This window comes from Schistocerca gregaria, chromosome 5, assembly GCF_023897955.1.
Source record: "Schistocerca gregaria isolate iqSchGreg1 chromosome 5, iqSchGreg1.2, whole genome shotgun sequence".
Classification (NCBI taxonomy): domain Eukaryota; kingdom Metazoa; phylum Arthropoda; class Insecta; order Orthoptera; family Acrididae; genus Schistocerca; species Schistocerca gregaria.
The window spans coordinates 180172612-180193317 of record NC_064924.1 but is presented as its reverse complement, the minus strand read 5'-3'; the positions used below and the strand labels follow the sequence as shown (position 1 = coordinate 180193317).

The following is a 20706-nucleotide window of genomic DNA, read 5'->3' as shown; positions in this document are numbered from 1 at the left end:
GTCATTAGAGATAATTTGCCACTTCCAACAGTCTCCATCGAGCTTGTTGTAAAGGGGTCTCACAAAGAAAAAAAATTGACCATTGCTTGGAAGCTATGAGAAAATGCATTAAGACCAGGGGATTATGTTAAAATGAAAGATGGTCCAGCTTAAGACTTTTAAATCATGGTGTTTCAGCAGCAGTTAAATATGTAGTAGAAAAAATAGATATATTAAGGTTCCGCTGCATCAAGTGTGTATTTTATAGACATATTTTTCCAGTTGTTTAAATTAATGAGCTAGAAAAACAGAAATACTGCAATGTGTAAAACTGTTGGATGCAAACACAATGAAAATGTCTGAAAATTGATAAAGAGAGGTATCTGGAAAACAATAGTTCTGATAGCAACACAGCAATTAACAACCAAATTATCTTCTGGATGAAAAACTTTTGACTGTGTTTTATTGTGCTGGCTTTCATAAGTTATTCTGGAAAAATATTCTCAGCATGATCCAATCAAATAATCCATTTCCAGATTCCTTTAGTTTTAAGATGTTTTGGTACTTATTGCTGTGTCACGGTACTTCCATTCCAGTCAACACGCAATGCAATTTTCACATTCTTATTTCTGGATGATAAAACCTGTGTTGTGTTTTTGAAGAAGAAAGAGGCCATAGACTCATCAACTTCAGGAAGGTTTCCACAATCAGCCTTCACAAAATTCCTTTCCATTGTTACTTAAAAGTTGTTAACAAGTTTTCCATGACTAAATAACTACACTGTTTGCAGAAAAAGTACAGAAAAACACTAGCAACTTTGGCTAACACTCCTACAATGCACATTTAAAATTTAATTATTCTTAGGTTTTATTTACATAAAAATAACAGATATTTTGTGAGAATATTGACCAAATATGCTATTTGAATGTTATAATCATACAAAATATCAACAATCTAAACCAAATTTTTACCATGGGTAAATAGCCTATTGGATGTAAGGAGAAGATAAAGCACTGAACTATTATTTAAGAATTAAAATACGGAACAGTGAAGCTTTAAAATGGGAAATTAAATTCACTGCAAATAAGTTTATCACCATAACTAACTAAGATTTTGGGAAAGGGGAGCGGCAACAGCACACACTAGCCATAGGTTTGTGGCTATCCATCTTTCCCTATCACAATCAACTGCTAAATAACATCAAAAACTAACTCCAAGTTAAATCTGTAACTAGCTTATTTATCTGCTGTCAAGTGTGTGTGTGTGTGTGTGTGTGTGTGTGTGTGTGTGTGTGTGTGTGTGTGTGTGTGTGTGTGTGTGTTTGAGGTTTACGGGCGCTAAACAGCGTGGTCATCAGCGCCCAAACGCATAGAAACAGGAACACAAGCGGTGAAGGGACGAAGACGGACGCCGAACAAGGAGAACGGCTACAAGACACAGGCCTGACGCAGTTCCAAATGCGCACATACAGAGGAAAAACAAGAGGATAAGAAACACACTAAAAAAGGAAAGGAAACACAAGGAAAAGAGAACAGATACTGAAGGGGAACAAGGAGGTAATCGTGACTGGCGGACCTCTTACCTAAAACCTGGGTGAGCCAGTCACCCAGCAGCACATTAAAACCTTCTCCCTAAAATCCGAGGCAACAGAATGGACAGGACACAAAACCTTAAGACCTTAACCACAGTCGCTGCGTCGTCTTGCAAAATAGAGGGCAAATCCGGAGGCAAAGAAACCACCGCCCTCTGGTCAGAGAATAAAAGACAGTCAAGTAAAATATGGCGAACAGTAATCTGGACGCCACAAGCACTGCAGATTGGGGGGTCCTCCCGCCGGAGTAAAAAACCATGCGTGATGGGACTGTGTCCAATGCCGAGGCGAGTGAGGAGAACCTCATCCCGCCTGTATGACTGGTAGGACGTACGCCATGGTCGCGTAGTGGCCTTTACCCGACGCAGCTTATTGTCAGAAACTGCCAACCACCATCGAGGATGGTAAACGCCGCAGGAAGCCGTAACTTGACGACTCGATCAGGGAAAACAACAGCACAACCAACAGAGTCCCCCTGTTTAGAGCCATCTGTGAATACAGGTACATGGTCCGGATGCTGGTTTAAAATATCGTAAAATAAGGAGGTAAAAACAAACGCCGGAGTGCAGTTCCTCCGGTTCTCCGACAAGTCTAGAAGGATGCTGGGCCTCTGGAGCAACCAGGGAGGCAGGCGAGTAAAACCTTGTCGTTGGTGGGCCACACGCTCCACACCAAGGGACTCAAGCAAATGCTTGGCACGAAACCCAAATGGTTTTGTTGCCCTGGGACGACTGGAAAAGAGACGTTCCATAGGCGGTCGGGCAACGGTAGGGTACACAGGGGAGGTAGGACAGGCAAGGAAATGACACACCCGTCGCACCATGAGGATTTTCCGCCGGATGGCGAGCGGCGGTTCCCCTGCCTCAGCACACAGGCTGGGGATGGGACTGGTACGGAAGGCACCAGTGGCCAGCCTGATACCCTCATGGTGTACTGCGTCAAGGATCTTCAGATACGAAGGCCTTGCTGACCCATACACGGTGAAAGCATAGTCAAGACGCGATCGGACGAAAGCCCTATAAAACTGCAGCAGACGCGCCCGATCTGCTCCCCAGGACCGATGGCTCAGACACTTCAAAATATTCAGTGCCTTCAGGGCCCGCACCTTGAGGTCTTTAAGGTGAGGCAACCACGACAACCTCACAGTGTCTCTAAAAGGAAGAACGGTGTCCCTCAGACGCAAGTCAGGGGAGGTAAAAAGACGCCGAGAACGATTAAAATGAACACACACAGATTTGTCTGCAGAAAAGGTAAGACCCGTCTTTGCAGTCCATGCCTCTAAGCGCTTTATCGTAAGCTGTAACTGCCGACTAGCACTGACAAGACTGGAGGAAGAACAGAAAACAGCAAAATCGTCCACAAACAAGGAGCATTGGGCAGGACTCCAAATAGTGGACGTGATACTGTTAATAGCAACGGCAAAGAGGGTGACACTTAAAACACTGCCCTGAGGAACACCATTCTCCTGCACGTACAAATCCGATAGCACATTACCAACCCGATACCGAAAGAGGCGGTGAGAAAGAAAGGACCGAATGAAGATGGGGAGACGGCCACGAAAGCCCCACTCATGGAGTTGATTGAGGATAAGGCGGCGCCAAGTAGTGTCATACGCCTTATTAATGTCAAAGAAGACCCCTAGACAATGCTGGTTACGTAGAAAGGCCTGCTGGATGGCAGCCTCAAGCAGGGTCACGTTGTCTATAGTGGAACGACATCTGCGAAAGCCACACTGAGAGGGGCTAAGGAGCTGCCTGGTCTCGAGCAGCCAAACCAGGCGGCGGTTGACCATGCGTTCCAACGTCTTCCCAACACAGCTCGTTAAGGCAATACTCCGATAACTACTAGGATGCATTCGGTCCTTCCCTGGTTTGAGGAGGGGAATCAAAATTGCCTCCCTCCACGAGTCAGGGTACGTGCCAGATAACCATATCATATTGAAACAGTTCAGGAGAACTTCCTTGGATGGCAGCAACAGGTGCCGCAGCATGCTGTACCGGATTTGATCATGACCAGGCGCAGTATCATAAGCCACAGACAGCGCAGAATCCAGTTCCCACATTGTGAAGGGCAGTTATAGGGTTCAGAATTTAGAGACCGGAAGTCCAAGTGACCCCTTTCGATGGCAGTGCAGTAGCGGCAGAAATCTGGATCACAGTTAATAGTGGCGATAGAGTCCGCAAAATGCATGGCCAGTGTCTGGGCAATGTCTCTCGGCGCCGTGAGGAGACATCCCTGATGCAGCAATGCCGTGACAGGTAGCTGGCTGAGTTTCCCGGAATTCCTCCTGATGGCTTCCCATACTTTCGTAGAACTAGTGGAGCGAGAGATGGAATTCAAGAACGATTGCCATGACCGTCGTTTGCTCTCTTTAATCACTCGCCGCGCTCTGGCCCTTGCCACCCGAAAGGCCGCAAGATTGTCAGCTGAGGGACGGCACTTGAAGCGGCGCAGTGCTGCACGGTGGGCGCGGATGGCTGAGTGGCACTCAGTGGTCCACCAAGGGACAGGACGCCTCTTGGGATGACCGGATGACCGTGGGATTGACAATTCAGCAGCATGTGAGATCACGGCTGCAACATGGTCTACCCATTCGTGGACGCTGGCACGGTGTTCCAAAACAGCCAGTTGGCTGAAAAGTGTCCAGTCAGCTCTGCAAAGGTGCCACTGGGGTGGCACTGGTAATGCCACAGCCTCATCCAGGAGGCGAATCCAGAGGGGGAAGTGGTCACTAGAATGGAGGTCAGCTGCAGCCTCCCACAGAGCAGAATCCGCGAGTGCTGGAGAGCAAAAGGAAAGGTCAATAGCCGATGACGATCCGGAAGCAGTACAGAAATGAGTGGGAGCACCAGAGTTGAGGAGGCACAGTTCTTCAGACATCATGACGCTTTCCAGAATGCGACCCCTGGGACAAGTAGTCGGAGAGCCCCATAAGACATTATGAGCGTTGAAGTCCCCCAGAAGAAGAAATGGGCGGGGGAGTTGGCTAATAAGGTCTGTGAGAGCCTCAGAGTCTATCGCATCCGGAGGCGGTAAATAAACTGAAAAGACTGTGAGCCTCCGACCCACAAGAATGTCAACTGCAACTGCTTGCAAGTCGGTGACGAGAGGGAGCTCAGATGAGGGGTGCACGTCACGGACAAAAACCGCAACACCACCCTTTGCCCTTTGCCCCGTCAGATCATCTTTTCGATATACGGTATAGCCCCGTAAAGAAGGAGAATCAGTGGCCCGAAAATGTGTCTCTTGGAGACATAAGCACAAGGGGCACTCTCGTATAAGGAGTTGTAATTCGGCCACATGCGTCCTGAAACCATTCAGGTTCCACTGTAATATGGGAGCCAGTGATCAGGGTGGCTGAACTTTCACCCTGCCTCTGTGCTTTGGAGGAGAGACCGTACTGGCCGGAGATTTATTCCTGGGGCGAGAAGATCGCCCCCGGACGACATCAATGTCCATAAGATCCGATGACGACCCACGGGAGATGTCAGACAGTACGATGGCATCATCATTGGACCGACGCTGACTAGTTTCCTCAGGTGGCAGAACCTTCATCTTCTGAGGCTTTGTCTTGGGGGGGCTTGGAATGCAGAGCCTTGTCAACAGTTGGAGGTTGACTCGCCTGGGCAGAAGGCGCCATATGGGGGGAGGCTGGAAGTACCTCAATGTCAGCAACCACGGCCTTGTCCGATGTAGCGGGGAGAGCCGCAGATTGCAAAACAACCGCAGCAGCACAAGTGCACTGGCAAGCGCAGGTTTTAGTGCTAACACTAGCAACCTCCGTTTGTGTAGCAACAGTGGCCAGTTGTACCGGTTTTTTGAGAGCGGAAGCGAAAGATGTTGAAAACACAGGAGGTTGCATGGCCTTAAAGAGCTTCTTGGCCTCACCATAGGGGATGCGCTTAGATGTTTTAATCTCCTGTACCTTCCGTTCTTCGAGATAGATGGGGCAGATCCGGCTCCAGACAGGGTGACTCCCAGAGCAATTCACGCACTTCACAGGCGATGAACAATCGGCTCCGTCATGGGCAGGCTGACCACATTTACCGCAAGTGGCTATCCCATTGCACCCCAACGTAGTATGCCCAAAGCGCTGACATTTAAAACAGCGCATTGGGTTGGGGAAATATGGCTGTACGGGCAAACGTAAGAACCCTGCTTTAACATGCTCTGGGAGTCTCGGGCAACTGAATGTGAGAATAAACGAGTCAGATTTGACGAGGTCCCTATTGACTCGTTTCATAATGTGCTGCACGTCAACAATTCCTTCGTCAGCCCACTCAGATTTGAACACGTCTATGGGGATATCCACCAAGTCCCTACACTTCACAACACCCTTACTATAATTCAAAGTGGAGTGGAGCTCTGTCTCGACAGCGTACTCTCCTAGACAATTTGCTTTCCGAAGGGCAGCGACTTGACGGGAACTAGAAGTTTCAACTAACAGAGTACCATTGCGCAGTCGCTTTACAGATTTCAGTGTTCCTGCAATTCCCTCAAGACCCTTGTGGATGTAAAAGGAGAAACCCTCTCAAAGCTACCCTCCTTCCTTTTAATAATCAAAAACACATTCTGATTATCAGCATGTGCTCTGTTACTACATTCTGTTAAATCTCTAGCAACACCAGGCGCTGGAGGACTCGCAGCGCGTAGCCGCTTTTTCGATGGGGTGTGTTTTCCTACCAGCGGCCCACCCAAGCCACTGGTAGGGGGAAATGTAGAGGTCGAAGGGTCCATTGCGGTCCCACGAGCAGCTAGGGAACTGAAAGTCCGCTCAGACAGAGCCCCGCGTGCCTGAGTAAGCCTTATACAACTGGGGTGCGGCAGGTGCCCCAGAGGTTGCCCGCTTGCGACTGTTCCACCCCAACAGCCATGCATCTTCTAGGCGCGGAGCTCACCGAAAGATTGAGGGGTTTTTATAGAGGTTGGCCTTCCTCGCAATCCAGGTGGTCAAGCCAAGATTACCATTCCCCGCAGCACACAACATTTCACCGACGCGCCGTACGGTGGTCGCTGAAGCATGTTCGGGGGTTACGGTGACAGGACACTGGTGGTGCAGACCAGTCCCCAGCTCAGGACCCTGGGGTCGCCAAGCCCGTACTCAGCAAGTGAATGCTGAGCCCCTGGGGGAATCTGCTGTCAAATTTCCTGTGTTCTGGAGAGGTTTTCAAGGCTGCATATGTTAGCTTCACTGTATGCTTAATGTTTTTCATGTTTTCAGTTCTAAACTTTAGATGTTTAATGTTTTGTGTGTGTTCAATCCAAGGCAAAATGGTGATGTTTCTGTGATTTTATGCCTCTTTTGCTATATTTGTGGTAAACTTCTGTGTATATGTGTCTTATTTTATGTGAGCCCATTAAGGCATAATGGCCAGTATGTCGTTAACTGATTTTTAATTATAACTATCATATTAAGAACAAAGTGTTTGATACATCTTCAGTGCACCATTGCCTTGATACAGCATACTTTCATAACACCTAAGTTACAAAACAAAAACAATGAAATATGAAAATTCTTAACTACCAACATGATGTGTACCATCATTTCTTACAGCAAATCATACAAATAATGATGCATTTTTGAGAAATTTTCTATGTGCTGGTGCTTTGAAACAGCAATTTTCAAAGGATGTAAGTTATAATAAGAAATCCATGAAATATGGGCTTCAACTGATAATGATGAAATCCAATATGGTATCTCCAAAGTTCTGCTTGCGACACAGATTTGAAATAGGATGGCTAGAATGAAGGACTGAGCCTTCAGAAGGCGACAAGAACTGTACACTATAGATGTCACTCCCTCAAACCTCTGCTATATATAGCTAAGTGAAATTTCAAAGTACAGTCTTAAGACTAGACCTGTTTGAAAAACATCAGCTGACATCAACAGTTCCAAAAATGTTGAACGTCATTATGTAAATTCACATGGGAAGTTTAGTGTCGTAATAATTTAAATTCTGTAATCCATTATTGAGAAATGTATTTTAATAAATATTTTGGCGCAGCTCCACTTCAGAGCCCTTAACTATGAGTCACGCCTGAGGTATGATGATATTAACATAATTTAAACAACTGTCTACATTACAATTTCTAGCTCCAACTGTGGGGACATTTCAATAATAACTTACTACACATGATGGAAGATAGTTTTGATGTGAAGGGGGCAGCAATACTGGCATCTCCAAGTTTAACTATCTGAGCTTGATCTTGCTCTTCCATTTCTTTCAATAATTTCTGAATCTGAGCAACACTCTGAAAATAGAACAAAATTTTCATTTTAATGTTCTAATAACTACTGATATCCAAAACCACTCCAAAAAGGTTAATAGGGAGTTTTAAAATTGTATTTACATGAAAAAATTCCAAAATCATGTAAGAGTCACATTTAATAAAAAATTCAGTGTTTGCAATATAGTAAATGGTACACACAAGAGCTTATAAAATGGAACAGCAGCAAGAGGTATTCCTAAAAAAATTTATGGCTCTTCAGATATAGAGGTAAGCTGTGGTTCTCACATACTGCTGTCACAAGGTGTTCCTAAATAAAACATCCAATTTGAAACAATTATACGCATTACTGCACACATAAGATAACATTAAATATCCAGTAAGTCTCTGTGTTTCATCAATCATACTACAATTGTTGCTCATATCCCTCTTACACTGTAACATAAATATTAAGACAGCATTAAATTCACCCTGAAGATGTTTCAGATCACATTCCTGCTCAAAATTAATAGCCGCTCCTATGTTTCTTTTTTTTTTCTTCTTTAGCTGAAACAAGTCAATTCAAAAATGGTAGAAAAAATGTTTTATATATCTCCACAACAATAAGTAACATTATGGGATCTGGTTGAAGTCAACCTACAAATGGTGAAAGAAATGATTACCTTATAGATCTCAACAATAATAAATAATATTAGGGTATTTGGGTGGCCAAGAGTCTGGTCCCAAAATTCTGTAATTTAGTTCAAAAGCGAAAGCACTGGTGTCTTCACAACACTTGACAGAAGCACAAAAGGCCACCGTATACAGAAATTTCCTTCTGTATAAGATTGGCACAAAATATGTTAATAGCAGACAATTCTTCATCATTCTCCTCATGCTTCCACGCTAAAATTCAAATTGAGGAAGTGACTTTTGTCTTCCAATTCCTTTACAACATAGTCAATTAACTATATTTTCTTCTACCAGTTGTCTGCAAGCAAAATACGCACTAATTGAAGTCACTCTGGTCTCATTACAATTCACTGTATGAAGCTTTTTAAACACTTGGGCAACACAATGAATGAATAAGAATGTGACTTCACAAAAAAAGCTCCTTTAATTGTTTTCAGATTTTCATCATAATGACAATACATGTATTTTTTGCAGTTCTGATTTTTTTCTTTTACATAATAGGTTGTTTGTTCTGACTACTGATAGTTCCAAAAACAGTGACTATCATTATGTAAATTTATGTGGAATATATTCAAAATGTGTCCTAAAAATTTAAATTATGTAGCCCATTTTCGAGAAATTTATTTTAATATCTATATTTAGGGTTCAATTGACGTCAATGATGAATGCTTCTTTGCTACTAGTTTACCAAAACAAAAACATTTTTGAAACCAGCAAAGTATCACAATTGTAAATTTGGTCTGGAAATTCTGTAGATCACACGCCCACTGTAGCTGTGAAAATTACCAATGCACTGAACTTTTTTTTTTTTTACAAAATATTGTATCTTGTCCACTTGAGTAAGCCTCTCTCTCATTAACAACAGTCCTAGACTAATTTTGCAGAATCCTTAAGGTTCACCAATCTTTCTTACTCTGATCTTTTCTTTGCTTCTTTTCTGCCAAGAGCAGCACCTAATTTCCAAGTAATACTGCCTTTTTACCTTCAGCTGCTCAGTGAGACCTTCCGTAGACCACAATGCCATTGAACACCTTAAGTAAGAGAAGTGCAAACAGCAGTGTCAAACTCTATCACATGTCCATACAAATACTGTTCGGACTGAATCACTTATTTTCGTTACGTCTCTGATGATAACAGACAAAGACACAATTTGTAATTGTTATGGTCTTCAGTCCAAAGACTGGTTTGATGCAACTCTCCAGAGTGTAACATTTATGTTGAATGGATCATAAGGTACCAGACCTTCAGTCCGAGCAGAAGCACGTGGCAGTTTGGTGATGTGAGGCCTCCAGCAAGGCGGGAATGATGTGCTGGCTAGCTATTGGCTAACAGAAACCAAATCTTATATGGGCATAAGAAAAATTCAGACCTCTGGTTGGCCAAAGAGTTTTGAGGTCAGGAATGACTTAGTCACAGGTTGAGGTGGCTCACAGTGATGCCTAAGCAGACAGTTGTGTATTGATCACATGTCATACAAAGTGTTGCCTAAGAGCTTAATTATTGTCAATCGAAGTAAAAATCATTGTTAAAAGAAAACATGAACAGTCGCAAAACTGATGATGATCACACTTGCTAAATTGGTCAGGAATGTGATGGTCGAGAATCACACATATCACAAAGTGTAGACAAATTGCTACTTACCACAAAGACAACATGTCAAGTTGCACAATTAAAAGATATGTACATAGGTTTCTCCTACCCCCTCAGTGACTGGGCCACCTGTGAAAGCAGCCTTGTCATTTACCAGCTCTGCTGCAATTACTGACAGCTTTTTTATATTGGTATGATTATAACCAGCTGTCCACCAGGATAAACGGCCATCGCCATACTGTGGCCAAGAGCAAAATAGACCACCCTGTGGCACAACATGCAGCTGAACATAACACACTTCATTTCAATGGCTGCTTCACTACCTGAGCCATCTGGATCCTTCCTTCCACAATCAGCTTTACTGAACTGCACATATGAGAGTTATCCTTACAACAATTCTCCACTCCCATAATTATCCCGGCCTCAACCTACAGTAACACACTGTCCCCCACACCCTCCATCTAACAGTTCCCCCACCCCCTTGTCCTGTCATCTCCTCCCCATTCTCATCTCCCACTCTGTATGCAGCCCTCTGCCAAAGCAACCGCTCATCTTTCCCCGCCCCTCTCCTTTTTGCTCCTTTTTTCCTCACCTTCCTGTCCCACAACCTCCTGATGCTCTGCCTGTTGGCAGTCTAGTCCCTTCACTCTCCACAGAGTGTTCGTCTCTCTCCTCACCCATACACTACTATCCTTCCCTTCCCCAATCCCCACAGATTGCCACTTGCATCCCAGGTGATAGTTGCATTCCAGCTTGAGATGCTGGAGTTGGCAGTTGCGTGCTCGTGAGGTGTGTGTGTGTGTGTGTGTGTGTGTGTGTGTGTGTGTGTGTGTGTGTGTGTGTGTGTGTGTGTGTTACCTGTGGTCGAAAGCTATGTGTGTCTTAATTGTGCCTGTCTGCAACTTGATGAGTCTTCTTTATGGTAAGTAGAAATCTGTCTTTTCCTACATTGTTGTTATTCCTATCTACAGCTCAACTGTTTGATAAAGTGTAGTTAGGCATTTTTGGATTAATGTGCTGTAGATTATTAGCGAGTGTAAAGTGTTTTGATACTGTTCTGCAGTAAGACTTGCAGACAGTGATTAAAACTGACATATCTGTTTGAAGTGTTTATTACTGAAGAAAATTTACTTAGTAGCCTACAATATTCACTTAACAATACTCGGACATCTTGATGAGTCAACAAGGCCACGAACTGGAGCTGTTATCTGCTGCAAGAGAGAAACTTTCATAAAAGATGCCACGCAGGAAAACTCTGTACATACTCTTTTGGGGGTTTGATGGATTAGCACACCTCCAAACGTAACACCTGTGGTTATAGTCGATAAATGTCAGGGCACATACATATTAACATACGTTTAGTGTTGTGACACTGGTCCATCCTGCACAAGAATCTCTATCTCTGCATAATTATTGTGACCCACATCTAAACCTGCTTGCTGTAGTCATGTCATTCTCATGCTAAAATTTTTAACATGCAGGTATCATCCATGTATTCTACTTTCTATCACGATTCTTAAACCAAATACTGGCAATGATTAAATTGTTATCTGCGAAATTCTAACTTGCAGCTTCTGTTTTCATTTCTTTTCCTGAGTTTATGTACTACTACTTTTCCTTCTCTTCCTTTTCCTAATATCAAATTCCAGTTTCCCATTACAACTGAATTTTTATCTCCCTGATCATCTGAATAATTTATTTCATTTCATCATAAATTCTTTTGACATTTGCAGATACAACTGCACCACATTGCAGAGCATCTTAAAGACTTTATTTAATTGTCATCAGTACACCTATTCATGTGAACCATTTGTAGCACAAAGAATATAGAGTCTATATTCAATTTCTTGCCAAGTTCTTTGTAATATTTCCTCTGTTATTGTTGCAATCGCATTAGTGATACGATGTTGTAACGTAGGAATATCATCCACTTTGGTAGCATACACGCGGTCCTTTACGAATCCCCACATGAAGAAATCAAGCGGCACAATGTCAGATGAATGTGGTGGCCAGGTAATGGGTCTTCCGCGTCCGATCCAACGATTGAGAAATTTTCTATCCAGGAACTTGCGAACAGCTGTTGACCAATGCAGTGGAGCTCCATCTTGTTGAAATATGATTTTGGGTTGCAAGTCTTGTAACTGCTCCAACATGTAAAGATTCACTGGCCCATTCAGTGTTTGTCCACAAAGAAGAACAGTCGAACAATCCTGTCGCGCATTAGCACACACCAGACATTTAGTTTAGAGCTGTCACAAACATGTTCAGTGACAACGTGCAGATTTCGCGAACCCCAAATTCAATCATTATGCCTATTAACCCTTCCTAATAGATGAAAGGTTGCCCCATCTAAGAACAAACATCTTTTGAGCAAGCCGGCATCCATATCAATACGCTGCAGCATATCCGAGCAAATTGTTGTTGGTGTGGTTTGTCGTTCGGCATCAGATGTTGTAGAATTTTCACTTTGTAAGCACACATACACTACATGATGCAATGTTGATCGAAGTACATCAAGTTGCCTAGATGCTTGAAGAATTGACTTAAGTGGGCTTCTCAGAAACATTAGTCTGATGTCCTCCATTGTCTCTTCTGAAACTCCGTTGCGTGCACCGCCAGAATGTTTCAGAACACTTCCTGTTGCCAGAAACTTCCTATACCATTCCTTAATTGTTTTCACATCAGGTGGATCACATTCATACACACAGCGATCATTTCTTTGCACAGTAATCGGCGATTTTGTTTCTGCAAACCACACTATTGCTTGCACACACTGCTGTGGAGTTGGCATTTTCACTTCACTGCACTCTGGCAACAGTACTTGGCACTTCTGATGTGGGAATATAAATTCTTTGAGATGCTCTACAATGTGGTGCACTTTTCATTGTTGTGTTTACCATGGTTTTTCTCTCCTGTGTCCTTGAAATCAGGGAGGTTTGAGTGGGACATCCTGTATAGTATGCACATAAACGTTTACTACTGTGGTGGATGTTGGCTTAGTATCTCTCTTGGCTATGATAATTTGGTCACTACGCTGTTTACAGTAGCTTAACTGCACTCCCGCTTTTTTATTCATTGCTAGACACACTCCAATACTGCCCCATTTCACTTTATAGTTACAACTCTGTACTCACCTAACATAAGTCCTGTTCTTTCCACTACTGAACTTCACTAAGACCCAATACGCCTAACTTCAACCTATCCATTTATCTTTTTTAGTTCTCCTATTTACCTACTCAGTTAAGGATGCTGGTGACATGCCAAATATTTTGTAATCATGCTGATTACTGAATTAGGATTTTTCTTATTGCAGCAATATCTACAACTAAATTTCAAGTTGTTGCATGACAATTTCAAATGGATCACCTGCACATAATGGAAATAAAACTAATGAAGCACGAACACTTGTTGTTCCACAAGTGTACTGAAATACATCTGGAACCAAATAATTATAATCCAAGTCTATGAACTTACCTGAATATTCTAATACTGGAGCTACTTGTCCTCAATGAAAGACATTTCTAATTTGAACAAAAAACTAAAAATCAGGCTACATTCTGAAAATCTGTCACATATATACTTACCCTTTTTTCTAGAGTATCCTTATCATGGTGCCTAGTTCCTCCAGAACTACTTTCATTGGAGAAATTTCTTCTGAACCTTTTCTCCTCTGTTTGAGCTTGTGCATCTTTCCCATGGGGCCTCCACTGGCCCTAAAAATTATTGTGTTTCATTAACATCTACAATTCTTGAGGAATAAAAGCAGGAAGCATCCATCACACTAGGAATTATCAGCAATGTAAACATGAAGAAATGGTAACTATGGTTTGTAATAAAATACAAATTTTAAAATGTAGTGATGTATAAAATCTTTCACTCTAATTTGTTTGTGACAGTGAAACATTGGATACAGAAAGGGAAAATTACAAAAATCTCAGCATCACAAAACATTAAGTACATCTACATCTATATTCTGCAAGCCACTTACGTGTGTGACAGAGGGTATGTTGTGCACCATTACCACTTCCCCCATCCTGTTCCAGTAGTAAATTTTTCACGGGAAGAATGTTTGCTGCTAAGCCTCCACATAGGCCTGAATCTCTCTAATTTTACCTCCCTGGTCGTTTTGTGAGATGTACATATAATGAAGCAATAGATTGATTGATTCTTCTAGGAACGTATGCTCTTGGAAACTTTTTCAAGCCATGTCAAAAATTGCATTCCTTTATTAAGTCTCTTTTTTTCTTTCCCTACACAAGAATGAGAATATTGCTCTCATTGAACAACAAAACACTGAAGTTCAATCTTTAGGAAACCAACTTAACAGGAGACCTACATGCTTATTGGTGCCTAGGATGAACATGGTAACCTGCTCACGATAAATGATTTCTGGCTGTAATATACTTGCATTAAACCTGTCAAAAATTTGGTACTACACAAAGCAATTTGCCTTTTAAATGGGATTTATGTGGCAAATCGGCAAGTTCCACCTGATCAGGCACAGGAGCCATTTCAAATGAAATGCTAAATGATCTCAAAAATAACTCAAAAACAGATATAAAATTTACAGTATCCTCAAAAGGTTTAGAAAACTGAGCTTGTAATTCTTTCAACAGCATGATAAATTCTTCAAAATTTGCATTTTCTTTAATGCTAGTGAGCTTTAGGAAAATGGACGGTGTTTTATGTCAGCAGTGGTTTCTTCCAGAATTCAGTTCTCTTTTCAAGTGCACCCACTTTCTCCTTGAAATCATAAATAAATTGCTTCTCACCTTGTAATGTCTTACCAAGGGCAGTTTGCAGCCAATTCAATTTAAAACATGACATATACAATCCATTCCACCTCTTTTAATTTTTGTTCTTGCTTTCCTTTTGCCATCAGAAATATAACAATCTTTTTTGTTCAATTTCATCAAAATTTTTTGCAACTGACGATGTAATTATGTGTTCAACTTCAGACCATTTATCATTCATAGCACCAGTTTCATCATGTGCTTCACACCCACAAATTTAGCACATAGTGCAGAACAATTAATCCTGTACAAATCATCTGTTGATCATTGTAATTTTTTGTTCTTTCATGATCAACTAAATCCTTAAATTCTTTTTGCATGGTGATATAATACAGTTTCATAGCAAATTTGTGGGAGCCATCAATTACGCAACTGCATAATACATAATGAGAATTCTCAACCTTCTTTTCTGCAATACGCGTTCATTTTTAGAGGCCTATGATGACAGATTGCCAGATTGTCTCTTTTTGTGCAAACAGGCACTGCACCTGTGAACTTCCTTTACACCACAAAGAAACTGCAGGTGATAAACAGTGTTGACAAAATGATTCTGCCTAACTCAGAAAAGTTATTCCAACTGAAAAATTCTGTACAAAAGGCCAGAAGAAAGTGTAACATTGCACTTCATTGCAGCACATCGTGCTTGCATGCAATTTTGCCTGCAGTGGCCAGCCCTACTGTAGAAGCATAAATGGCTTTAGGAAACATGTATGCTGTAAGAAGGAAAATTAAAGAAACCTTTGGTAAAATAAGCAGCAGCTATATGAACAATAAGTGCTCTGATGGGAAGCTGGCACTAAGCAAACAGGTGGGCACTGGAAAGTAGAAGGAATATGTTTAAGGGCTCTATAAAGGAAAGAAACTTGATAACAATATAGTATGTCTGTGTGAAACATCCCTGACTTAAAAGAAACTATGAGACATAGGTACTTGCAGTTTGAAGCATCATGCAAGTTAACTCAGAAAATTTTGTTTATGTTTTCCCTACACGATTCCTTTATTATTGTTTCAGGTGCTAAATTTTTACCAAAAATAACTACATCTCATTAAAGAGCCCAAGTTGCGGTGTGGTATGATCTGCAGAAACAAAATCACCCACTGCTGTCCAAAGAAATTACTGATGTGAATTTCAAAAGGAAACCATAAGATGTTACTACAATTAAAGCTTGGTATGAGAAGTTCCTAGCCATGGGAAAAGTACACAGTCAGTCAGTTTCTGGCAAAAAAAAAAAAAACACATCTGACGAGATGGTAGAGGGGATCAGAGAGACCATACAAAGAAGTCCATCAAAGTCAGCATCACAAGAGTTAAGCATCTGTTGCTCAACAGTTCACAAGGTGCTGCACAAATGACTTTGCTTGAATGCACTCCTGGGGTCTGGAAATCCCTGACAGTTTTGGGGGACATGTCGAAGACAGTGAAACGGTGAAAGTGTGGTGTGTGCTGATGAAAGACAGCATAGTTGGACCATTTTTCTTCACTGAGAAAACATTAACAGGAACCGGAACCATTTATTTGGACAAGCTCAAGCTCAAGAAATTTAGTATCCCTCATCTTCTGCCAAAAGTGATCCTCCAGCATGATGGTGCACAACCACACTGGATTTTACATGTTCACAACTTCCTGGTCCAAACATTTCCACAGAATGGATAGGATGTGATGGATCAACCAAGTGGCTACCATGACCTCCGGACATTTCTTCCCGTGTGGTTATGTGGACTGTACGTGACTTTGGCAATCTCCACAGAAGAACTGTGGATACAATAGCTTCCATCACAGCACTGTCTAGACATTTTATGGGTTATGAAAGGAACCCGCACTGAAATTATTAATTTTTTGTACAAAACTTACTTTGTTGGTTTTCATGATGCTACAAACTGCAAGTATCTTTGTCTCCCAGTATTTTGCAAAAAAAACATTTAGAAATCATGAAGTTTTCATGTGACATCTTTATTATGGGAAGAAAACTGAAAGTGGATGAAGATGAGGTAGGTAATGCAATACTGTGAGAAAAATTCAACATAGCACTGAAAGACCTAAAATGAAACAAAGCATTTGGAATAGACAACATTCTCTCAGAATAATATATCCTTTGAACAACCAATCTTGATAACTGTTTCACCTGGTATGGAGGGAATCTGAGACAGAGAAAATGCTCACAAAGAATTTAGTACTCCTAAATACCAAGAATGGTAGGAAGATAGGTCTAACTAGTGTCAATATTGCTGAATAAGCTGTTTATAAAGTCATGATTAAAGATACTAACATGAATTTTCAATACATTTAGACTGACCCCTCATCCATGCTTGACTGGTAGGTTGTTTGAATGAGTGACAAGCAGCAAAAGACTTTCCGGTGGACCGATGTTAAGGCCTCCACAATTTGTCTGACAAAAAGGTTTCAAGCACTATCTGTGGCACATAAAAATCCTGAGCCAGCTGTAGTCATTTGCCCTGTTTCTCAGCCTGCAGTATGCTGGCATTCATAGGGGGTACAACTACTGATACTTGGCAGCTCCAATGTCAGATGTGTGATGGAATCCCATAGTGAAATGGCTGCAAAGGATAGGAAAAAATCCAGTTTGTACCATGGAGGAGTCATTGCAGATGTGGAATGGGTCCTCCTGGATGCCATGAAGAGCACAGGTTGCAGTCAACTGCAGGTGGTGGCTCATGTTGATATGAATGACATGTGTTGCTTTGGATCATAATGGATTACCTCTGGTTTATAGTGGCGATCTGAAGTGGTAAAGCAGCAGTTTTGCTTGGAAGATTAAGGCACAGATCACCATCTGCAGCATTACTGACAGCAGTAATTGTGGACCTTTGGTACAGAGCCAAGTGAATCAGAGGCTGAGACAGTTCTGAAGCAATACAGACTGCAGATTCATTGATTTGTGCCTTAAGGTGAAAAGGTGTTGGGATCCACTTAAAAAATCATGGGCCATTACACACAGCAGGCATTTAATTGATTAGCGGGAGCTGCGTGGCATGGAGTGGGTAGTTTTTTTAGGTTAGAGGGTCATGGAGAATTACAGGCAGGGGTTCAGTTCCAAAGGGTGCAGGTCAAATACAGGATGCGGGTAGATTAACGAAATATTGATATTATAGTTTTAATCTGTCAAAATTGGGTTTGAAAAGAATGAGTTCTAAGCATTAATGAAAAGCACTGAATCTGAAATTGTTCTAGGTGCTGTAAGCTGGTTCAGCTGGAGGTAAGTTCAGCTGAAGTTTTTCAGATGTTCAAAAAGGTTATATGAAATTCGGTTGGTTGTGGCATGTTTGCTGCTGTCTATAGGGAAATTTAAGTAGATAGTTACTTTGGCTAGAAGTTATACTTGATAACCAGAATTACTTAATAAATAATTGTTTCCCTTTACGAAGCCTCCACAATGAAACTGTCTCAAAATCTGGCAGAAAATCCAATGAGAGTCTGGCCATATGTAAAGCATAAGGGGAGTAAGATATTATCAATACCTTCACTGTGGGATAATGTTGGTAACGTTACAAATGACAGCGCCAATGAATATACAGTAAATATCCCAGAATTTGAAACTGCCAACATGGACAACATAGAAGTAGGTACACTCAGTGTAGTGAGGCAACTTACGTCATTTAATAAGGTCAAGTCTTCCCGTTCAGACTGCATACGAATTAGGTTCCTTTTGAAGTATGCCGAGGTAAAATGACCTTTGATTTATCCACGCAAAACAGAGATGATAGCGTGGCGCCACTGTACACAGTAAAGGAAGAGACCTTTATGCGCATGCATGAATTTTGTCCCCACCTTCCAGCACATCAGTTGCTGCCTGTCAGTCGCTGAGTGAGGTGCTACACAACGTCTTCGTCGGATTACCGATTCTCTCAAGATGACTGAATGTGTTGAGAAGGTTACTTCATCAAATTTGGTCAAAAGCTTGGTGATTCACAAAGTGAAACACTTCGTAAGATTCAGCAGGTGTTTGGAGAAGATGTGATGGGTGTAACACAAATTAAGGAGTGGTTCAACCAATTCAAAAGTGACCGAACATCATCAGAGAGTGACCAGCATTGGCAGGCCCCAAACTGCTTGGAGTGCAGCTGTTGTTGAGAGGGTGCAAAATTTGGTGATGGCAGATCGTCATTTGACTGTGTGGGAGATTGCCCAAGAGGTTGGAGTGAGTAAAGATTCTGCACATGCAATTTTGCGTGGTGATTTGGACAAGCACCGAGTGGCTGCAAAATTCATGCCCAAGTTTTTGTCGCCGGAACAAAAAGACCTCCATTTTGACATTGCACAGGAACTTCTGGACATCACCAACACTGATCCTGGATTTCTGAACACCGTGGTAACTGGAGATGAGTCAAGGGTGTACTGGTACGTCCTAGAAACAAAGACAGTCATCGTAATGGAAGCACTCTGAGTCTCCAAGGCCAAAGAAAGTGCGGCAGGTGCGAAGCAAAATCAAGGTGGTGCTGACTGTCTTCTTTGACGTCTGTGGAATTGTGCATCATGAATACACGCCAGAAGGACAAAGTGACAAAGAAGTACTATCAAGATGTTCTCCGACAACTCCGTGACGCAGTTCGGTGCAAAAGACCAGATGTGGACAGCGAAAAACTGGCAGCTGCATCAAGGCAACACACACACATATTCATCCCACTTGATCCAACATTTCTTGGCCAAACATGGAATTACAGCTGTTTGCTGATCTCCAGAAGACATGGTTCCTTGCAACTTCTGGTTGCTTCCAAAATTGAAGGATTCAGTTTTGAGAGCAGAGTAGAGATAATGCGATACATGACTACAGAGCTGAACCCCATTCCAAAGGAAGACTTCCAGAGGTGTTTCCTGCAGTGGAAAGATCGGTGGGCTAAGTGAGTGCAAGCACAAGGGGCCCACTTTGAAGGGGATTGGGGTCTCAACCCCGTCTGTTATTAGAGAAATTTTTCTGGCCAAACGTCAAGACACTTTTTAGACAGGCCTAGTAGTTCCACATTTAGCAATCGTATTCAATCATTCATTCAACAAAAGATCTGTAGTTAAGGTCTAGAAAGCTGCACCGGTCACACCAATACACAAGAAAGGAAATAGAAGCAATCTGCTGAATTATAGACTCATGACACTGACATTAATTTGCAGTACGATTTTGGAACATATACTGTGTGCGGACATTATGAACTACCTTGGAGGAGGGGATGGGTGTACTGACACACAGTCAGCAGGAATTCAGAAAATATTGTTCTTGTGAAATATAACTGGCTCTTTATTTACACAAAGCAATGAGTGCTATTGACAGGGGATCTCAAATTGATCCCAATATTACAGATTCACAGAAGGTTGTCGACACATTTCTCACACATCACTTCTAATCAAATTTTGTGTCTAGTGAATATCATTGCAGCTGTGCGAATGAACTCACAATTTGCTGTCAGAAAAGTCACACCTCATAGTAACTAACAGGAAACACCAGATATCACTTCTGTTTCCCTTGATGACTTCCCAAGGACCCGCTATATATAGACCCTCTGCTGTTTCTAATCTATGTAAATAATTTAGGAGACAACCAGTAAACGCCTCATTCTTCTCTTTGTGTAAAACAGTTTCAAAAATTTGATCACTTTACAATTGAGTTAATGTATTAAATATTTGGCATTATTCGTGTAAGCAAGAAAAGTTTCAGAAAGGGTTTGAAATTATGTTTAAAAGTTTGTTGGAAGTCACTAAGCGCTCTTATTATCAAATATTGGGTAAGTATAGTTTGTGTAATTTGTATTTTATTTTATACAAAAGCTAGTTTTTCCATCATGCATCTCAATGCTTATGATCCTATCTCCTGAACTATATGGCATACAATGATGTAATTTTGCAAA

General features: G+C 41.8%; 1 protein-coding gene across 1 annotated transcript in view; it reads right to left on the bottom strand.

Annotated features, from left to right (window-relative positions):
* Positions 1-20706, bottom strand: part of LOC126272238 (endoplasmic reticulum transmembrane helix translocase) — a 142487-nt gene that overhangs the window by 40625 nt on the left and 81156 nt on the right. Inside the window, exons 16-17 of the mRNA XM_049974941.1 lie at positions 13645-13773; positions 7699-7822 (exon numbers count right to left, since the gene is read on the bottom strand). Coding sequence (XP_049830898.1) covers positions 7699-7822; positions 13645-13773 — 253 coding nt within the window. The remainder of the gene's footprint in view (positions 1-7698; positions 7823-13644; positions 13774-20706) is intronic.